The sequence below is a fragment of the Oncorhynchus mykiss genome, chromosome 8 (genome assembly GCF_013265735.2).
Source record: "Oncorhynchus mykiss isolate Arlee chromosome 8, USDA_OmykA_1.1, whole genome shotgun sequence".
NCBI classification, from domain to species: domain Eukaryota; kingdom Metazoa; phylum Chordata; class Actinopteri; order Salmoniformes; family Salmonidae; genus Oncorhynchus; species Oncorhynchus mykiss.
In genome coordinates this window covers 75,610,915-75,618,995 of record NC_048572.1, presented here as the reverse complement: position 1 = coordinate 75,618,995, position 8,081 = coordinate 75,610,915, and the positions used below count along the sequence as shown (strand labels likewise).

At 41.1% G+C, this 8,081-nt stretch overlaps 1 protein-coding gene and 1 non-coding gene across 2 annotated transcripts; one reads left to right on the top strand and one right to left on the bottom strand.

Moving 5' to 3' along the window:
- Positions 1 to 735: 735 nt before the first annotated feature.
- Positions 736 to 5,056, bottom strand: LOC110530629 (caspase-8). Its single transcript, XM_021613842.2, has 6 exons — positions 4,902 to 5,056; positions 2,910 to 3,250; positions 2,699 to 2,739; positions 2,323 to 2,428; positions 1,570 to 2,152; positions 736 to 1,444 (listed from the first exon to the last, which is right to left on the bottom strand). The coding sequence occupies exons 2-6, from the start codon at positions 3,241 to 3,243 to the stop codon at positions 1,261 to 1,263; spliced, it is 1,248 nt and encodes a 415-aa protein (XP_021469517.1). The 5' UTR covers positions 3,244 to 3,250; positions 4,902 to 5,056; the 3' UTR covers positions 736 to 1,260.
- A 25-nt stretch (positions 5,057 to 5,081) lies between these two features.
- Positions 5,082 to 5,153, top strand: trnae-cuc. Its single transcript has one exon. It is a non-coding gene; the product is annotated as a tRNA-Glu (tRNA).
- Positions 5,154 to 8,081: the final 2,928 nt, after the last annotated feature.

The window sequence follows — 8,081 nt, the reverse complement described above, 5'->3', positions numbered from 1 at the left end:
CTCTCTCTCTCTCTCTTTCTCTCTCTCCCGCTGGCCCTGGAGGTGCTGTGTGAGATGAGGAGGCAGGGGCTTCTGACAGAGGACAGACTGGACGAGTTACAGAGGACACTGGAGCAGTGTGACACACAGCTGGCCCACACTGTCCGGCAGCATACAGGTAATGTACATATTGACATTGCTCCAGTGTCCTCTGTAGCTCGTCCAGTCTGTTCTGTCAGAAGCTGATGTGTGTGAATCTTGAGGTCAGCAGATGACAGGAGACTCCAAACGAGCCCAAGCACATCCTCACCAAGAAACTCTTCCTTCCCTACCTCTGAAACATCTTCCATATCCGGACTGAGAAACTTCAGATAGGCTGTTATGATTTAACAGTGAATTCTCGCCTGCTTATTTAATGTAAGTATACTGTCACTCTCAGAGACCCTACCACAGCTTCCTGTACCTTGGCCCATCTCCCATTAGAGTGTGTTGTAACCTTGGTTGGAATGTCTGTTTTCCTAAAAGATGTTTCAAGCTCATGAGATTAATGTATTTTTCCATTAAATGGTAGCAATTGAGGAATGTTTACTTTGTCTGTGCAACAGCGCTATTATAAATATGTATTTTACCACCGCTGGTTCTGAGATCTGGTCTGTAAAATGGGTCTGTTTCTATTAGCCACGTTTCACGTTTTATATTCAACAGGATGTCACTCTAATGCTGAGGAGCGTGAGGTAAAAACACTTCCGCAATCCAACTGTCGATAAAATATTTATTTTGAAGTATAACATATTTTAAGATGGCAGGAAAGGCATGTGAGAAAACATGATTGTATAAAAAATTCTAAATAAAGAAAGTAGATGAAATCACATAAAAAAATATTTAAAGTAAAGCTGAAACAGTGTGCCAAGATATCAATAACCAGTTGTTCTTGCTATGAAACTTCTTCACATATCCAACTAATAGTTTGGTTAAAAAGTCAATGTCACCTGGCTCACTTGGTTGAGCTGCAGCAGTGCCACAGGACTTTTGGTATATAAGCTGGTGAAATTCTGTATCATTAATATAAAATGTATTTTTGTCCAAGTCCTGTAAAATTGAACAACAATTAATGTAAAAGTAATAAATGTACCATGTAAAAGTAAAACAAATAAGAATGCCACCACAGGAACTTGGTAGTGTCCTGATTATGGCCTATTCAACCTTTCATATCAAAACTGAACTTGAAAGAGCATATGGACTGCTGATGATGAAGGGTACCATGGTAACATCAAGAGATCATCAGGAAGAATGCTTGGTCTCAGCAGGAAAGATGAGCATCTTGGTCAGGGTGTCTCTAGAATCTGGTGATTGCTTGACCACCTCGTAGCCATAACCACCGTTGGCATCTTTAATACGAAGGTCACCTTTTTTCTTGCTCACCGCAGCTTTGACCCCTGTAAGGATCTCATAGATGTTTTTCCCTCTGCAGAGACATGAGACACACCATAAATTGAGATGAACACACAAGTCAACACAACCATTCAACAGAGAACACAAACTAATTGAGGACATGAACATGATGTGCAGTGAATTCCAAGCTGATGTTACCTGGTACAGCTTTTCTCAAGCTGGCCACACAGAGACTGGATGAACCAGGACCCAGAGGTTGGGCTCCTGATGGAGATATACTGATCTACGTTGGCCATGAAAACCAGGTAGTCGGAGTATAGTGGAAGGGTGTAGTCTTGGACTTGGCCGTCGTCTGTGTCCAGTTCCATGTCCGTCCCTTCAACTTTAGGCTTCTTGTTCACCGGCACGCCCTTCTGAACGTCCTTCCCTCGACAGGCTTGGATGAAGAACAGCTTGGGCTTTTCAACAAGGATGCTACAGTTTGTGCCGTTGAAAGGTGAGAGGATATCAATGGTGGGGACGACTGTTCCATCTGTACCACAGACGCCCTCCTTTTTTCCGTGACTCAGAATGCAGCAGACGAAGGCATCGCCATGCTTAGGAAGATCCTTTAGATCAGTGAACTGACCACCGACCCACTCCTTCGCATTGTACTGTTGGAGGTCAGATAACTGCTTCAGCTCAGAAAAGACCTTCAGCACACTGGGAATCTCCACTGCAGTCTTGTCCTTGCACATCACCACCCTGAACTTCATCCGGCTGAATATGTTGGCCAGATCCACTGTAGGAGAAGACAAGACACTTAACAACCAGACCTCTCACTTCTCTCTATTTTCATTCTATCATGTCACATCATGATAATCAACCGAATCAGCAAAACAGCAAGCTGGTCAGATGCTGTAATAGAGAAATGAGACTTGAGATGTTTTTGAGGATAAAACGTTGACATACCAGCATCCTTGTTTGATCCTGTTCTTTCACTCAGTTTATCAAATATCTCATTGTTGATGATCAAACAGAGACCACGGGGTACACTGGTCATCTCATACAGACTGACCTGGAAACAGAGGAAACCAGGGGTCATTTACACACAAAGATATTTCACATCAAACTGACAGAAACTGTAGAAAATAAATAAGGAAATAAATAGGAAAATAAGGAAATAAATAGGAAAGTTGAAGGAGAGTTGTGTTGCAATGAGAAGACAGGTTGAGTTTTGTGTCTGTGTATTATTGTATATTGTTGACTTGTGTATTTGCTCTGAACTATATGAGGTTTAATATATGTAGTTAATAAACACTTTAAATGTAGATAGAGGGGTTATCACCTCATCGCCACCTGTGACCACTGTTTCCAGGTCAGAATTATCTACAAAACACAGAAAACACAGTTAGATACCTGATAACAGCTATCTAATACAGTAGAACAGTAGCACTGATGTCAGTTGATTGATCTGTAAATTGTGTAAATTGTGTCAGTAAACAATGACAGAGTCGTGGTGCAAAGCTGGTAGTACTAGTAGTCAGTGTGTGTGGTACCTGTACAGGGAATTGGGATTGTTGGGGCTGGGTTGAAGGTGTGGTCACTTGGTTCTGTGTGGTTGTTGAATATTTCCTCCAGTCTAGGGTAGTTTTTTATCATATGTGGTTTCTGCAGCAGGTTCACGAGTTCATAGCTTTTTGTGTCTCCTTTATTCATCACTTTATCCAGCAGGTTGATGACAGTCTTCTCATTGGACTGATTGGGGATGTTTAGGTTGTTGTAGTCACGATTAGTCACTATTTCCTCCTGCTGCACATTCTGAAGGATGTAGCTGGAGTCCGCAGACAGGATCTCCGTTAACAAAGTCTTCTTCTCTCTCAGCATCTGCATGATGGACCTTAGAGACCGAAAGAGAAAAGGGAGAGTGTGTTCATTATATAAAACATATAATGCCACAGATGCATGTCAATGGCCAAGCCAAACGATGCTGATGTGACCTGAGTCATCCTCATAACTGAATTAACAAAACCTGCCATGTTCCTAAGATGTTTTTCGATATTTCAAGAATGGGTTAAGTTCAAAATGCAATGACTGATGCAAGTTACGCTAACCTATTTGTGGATGATTGAATTACCATTCTCCTAGCTGCAGGATATTATTGTGGCCTGGCAGCTCAATCACCGATTTCTCTTTTCAGAATCCCCCTGCAAAGGCGTGCTAGGTTTTTGGAATATCAAAGAAAAAGTTGCACTCTAGTGCAGTACAACTGTTCAAAGAATTGCAACCACTTTGGTAAACAATACGTGGATAATTTTACTTTAATATTTTATTATTTATTATTTATACAAGCATTACCTTAGAACGTTTACACAAATACTGGCATGTTGAAAGCTATTGTGTAGGCTATATTTAAAGAAATAGACTTTAATAAGAAACAAATATATGTTATTGGAATTACTGAGTACCCCCCCAACCCCACTTTTACCTTGGCACAAATAATATTTTTTCTCTATGCGATGATATGTAATTTATATACAGTGTATTGCATTGGGGCCAATGGAATGGGCGGAGTAAAAGTCCAGCAACACTCCTTATTCCTCAGTCCCCCAAGAAATACAGACCCTACTGAGTACCAACCCCACTTTTACCTCGGCACATATAATGTATACTGAACAAACATATAAATGCAACATGCAACAATTTCAATGATTTTACTGAATTACAGTTCATATAAGGAAATCAGTCAATTGAAATATATTAATTAGGCCATAAAGGGCCATAAATATACAGAATGTTGACATCTCAGATTTAGATTTTATAATTTATCACGAAGTAGTTTGGATGTAGGGAACTACTTTTTCAAAGTTTTTGTTATGGGTAGATTTACTGTAGCGTCACTACTTCCAATGTGAAGTTTAGCTTGGTAACTAGATTTTCACAGTAGCTTCCCGTCTTCTATAATGCTTCGTGCGAGCATCTGTAGCAGGACAGAGTTTCTAAACCCAGAGGCGCAACATCGCGAGACTTCCGGGAACGATTGCGAAACAGAAAAAACAGACCAGGCCAGGGTTTAGGCCTTTAGGGGTTTGAGAAGTCAATGGCAGAAGTGAAACGTTCTTCCTTAGTTATTCATTTTCTCGAACTCTAAAGGCACAACCTAGATTCGAGCCAATATCTTAAGTAGTGGAACATATCATTACTCCAACCTCGTGAAAGTGACAAACTGACACGCTTTCATGTTCGTCAAAAACAACTTTATATCGAAGGAGTGTCTTTGAGTTGACAGCATGCACATGCGCAGTTCGGCGCGAGACGACGATGACGTGATACAACGCATGAGCTTAGCGAGCCTACAAGTGAGATCGGGGATTTCTATTGGAGAAGCAGTTTTAGCTTAATACTCTACTGTCTTTGGTAGCAGCCTAGCTCGCTAGCTAGCTACCGTTAGCTACTTTGGATTCAACTAGCAGTGCGCATGTTTTGCCAAAGTGGTCATCATGATATCTTGACACTAAATTACGAGTTGATAGCATAGCAAAATTACTTACCGGTACGACTAAAAGCTGATTCGCTCGCCAAGTTGATGAAATAATTCAGTGGTCGCTATGCGTTCCCCTCTTCCCTTGCAAATGTGAAGTTTTACGTTCATCTAGTTACTGTCCAATCGGAGTAGGTTCAAAGAAGTCGCCACACGACCAATAGTGTCACTTTTCGTTAAATAAGCGCTTTCCCTGGTGGTCTAGTGGTTAGGATTCGGCGCTCTCACCGCCGCGGCCCGGGTTCGATTCCCGGTCAGGGAACTTCCTTTTTAACCACTGCAAATTCAATCTAAAGTAGAGTTTTTGCCTGCTTGGAAGTATAAAAACTGAGTGAACAACTCATTTTCAGTGTTTTTCATAACCAAACCAAGTATATTGTAAGCCTATAATCCTACTTGGGGCTCCTGAGTGATGCAGGGGTCTAAGGCACTACAGAGGCATCACTACATTCCAGGCTGTATCACAACCAGCGGTGATTGTAAGTCCCATATGGTGGTGCCCAGTCCTGTCTGGGGTAGGCTGTCATTGTAAATCAGAATTTGTTCTTAACTGACTTGCCTAGTTAAATAAATACTTGAATTAGAAACAAGCATTGTTCATATCTGACTGAATTCCCCTTTAAGGCCCTTTTGCATCCTTGTTCATCCCTTCCTGGAATTAGCCACATGTCACTGACCTGACATGGTTGAATAGGTGAAAGCAAAGGGCTCGATTCAAGGCCAGATGGGCTGGTCCATTTTTAGCCCAGTGAGCCTGTTTAACATGGGAGTTTGGAGTGACAACAATACAGCAGACCTCCAGGGCCAGGACTGAGAGCCTAGCAACTAGGGCGTGCCTAAATAGGTATCTCCCCTGACGTAGGCATGTTTTAAATACAGACACCTTTTGTCGTACAGTTTTCCATATAAGGCATGAAAGTTGCACAGTATACCCTTAATCAAATCTAGTGATACTGTACATAACTTGACATTTCTTCCATACATTGTGGGAGGATAACCAACCTTCCAATTAATGCAAAGCATTTCTTAGTGTTGGGGAATAATCAGAATTAGTTGGTAACATAGGTAAGATGTTTTATATTCATCATATGTTTGTAAGTTACTTCTCATCAGAATGTTAATTTTTGTATAATACTGTGGCCGGGTTGCAGCCATCTGTTCTCTGTCCGGACTAAGTTACTTGGGGAGAGGTCAAGCGTGTATCTCTTGGCTCCACAATGTCTGTGTGCCAATCAATGTGTCTCTGTGATTTTGTCAAGGAGGGGTGGATTTGATATATGCCTGTTGATATGAGGATTTGTTTTATGGTTCTGAGTTTGAGAAAATAACATAGTTTAGGAGACAAAGCTGAAAGATAAATTATGGCCAATGCTGTCTGGCTATGTGTGTCTTTGCTATAAAGGATCTCAGTTGCGATGTGTAAGGAACTCTCAGAGAATTCATTGATAGACACTGAATTGATCTGAGAGTCACAGGGTTGTGATGGAGCTCATATAATTAAAGATGGACTTTATGATAACTCTGACTTGTGTGTGGTTTGCTCTCATGATTTGGTAAATACAGGACATTTCCACGACATTAGCCACTCGAAATGCTTGGTTTCACAGTTTCTTCTGATAACAGTCTCCAGTATCAACATTTTCAAGCAAACAAAAACAGGGAGAAGGTTGAATCTGTAGACATGCTGAGATAAAAGAACATACTATTTGCCATAATTCAGCCAGCCTTCACAAGACCATAACATATGCAAACATGTCACCTTTTGTGCTTTACACACTCTAGCAGAATAATACAATTTCCGAGTGCATGGTATTCAGTTTCACTGGCATATAGGAATTTATATGGATGGTCTTAAACTGCAGTACTTTTACAGTATGTCTGAGATGATATGAACATGACTGGGCATTCTAACATATCTGTATCCATTCATCATCAATCATTAATAGCGTCATCACATTTTTGTTTTACATGTTTTGTGTCATCGGGAAAAGCCTCTATTGACCCTTGATAAAGTTTAGAAATCAACTAGAGGTTGTCAGACTGCCTTAGAATAGTTTACATCTTTGAAGTTTCTTGTTTGTCCAGTGTGGCCGGCACAGAGAGAAAAAAATGTTTTATTGGAAAAAGTTAACTTCTGCACTGTCACAGACTGACCTTCCCTGACTACCTGAACCTGATGAGATCCCTGTCAACATATGATCTTGCTCAGATGAGGCATGACAAAGAATTACCATGGTGTACATTAATATATTATATTAGCAATGAATACCATCAAAGGTTCAATAATTGAAATTACCATTATTCCCAATCCAGGCTGTAGCCTACCCATCAACTCAAGATGGAACTTTGCAGCCATTCACTGATTGTTATAATATACTGCAAAAATCACCTGAGTGCCGTAGACTGGTCTTCCCTGGCTGTCTGACCCTGCAGGGACACCTGTCACCCTCTGATCCTGCTAAGACATGATGAGCATGTCCCATTGGGGCGACTGCATGTAGGCAATCTGTCTCATGGAAGGGACAGGGTGCCTGCCAGGCCAGGTGGCCGGACAAGGATACCCTAAAAAGGTTGATTGTTTTGTGTGATGATGTAGGCTAATCTTTATAGTTGCTGCTACACCATAGGCATTAGCCAGAGTTCCTGAAAAAGAACGCTTGGCCTGCTACTTTGTTTGTATAGTCTGAACATGTCGACCATAAAAAATTGGTATTTACATTATTATTATTTTTATTATTTTTTTTATTATTATTATTTCAGCTTAGAACACATTTATATTTACAATGATGGCCTACTGGGGAACAGTGGGTTAACTGCCTTGCTCAGGGGCAGAATGACAGATTTTTACCTTGTTAGCTCGGGGATTCGATCCAGCAACCTTTCGGTATTCAGTGTACAACATGAAGTTTCCCCTCCATGTCAAGGAGGAGGAAGTGGCAGAGAAGCTACATAGGCAGTGGAATGGGTAGCAGCTAGTTAAAAAAGAATCCTACACATGCTCTGTATCATTAGCCATGGCAAGTCATTTTCCAGTAAATCTGGAAATGCAGCTACTCCAAACTAAGAAATGTGTGGCCCTCTGTTGAATTTTGACGTCCTGATGTGCCTCGTAATGTTGCCCATCCCTGATGTACTGTAGGTGTCCATGGCCATATAAACTCATCGGGTCTGAGGGAGTCTGCTGAAGTGG

Excerpts from the sequence above, each read along its gene's own strand:
- LOC110530629 (XM_021613842.2), bottom strand. The coding sequence starts at position 3,243 with ATGCAGATGCTGAGAGAGAAGAAGACTTTGTTAACGGAGATCCTGTCT. Across the intron at positions 2,153-2,322 it reads AGGATCAAACAAGGATGCTG|TGGATCTGGCCAACATATTC; the intron begins GTATGTCAACGT and ends CTTCTCCTACAG. Across the intron at positions 1,445-1,569 it reads CTTGAGAAAAGCTGTACCAG|AGGGAAAAACATCTATGAGA; the intron begins GTAACATCAGCT and ends ATGTCTCTGCAG.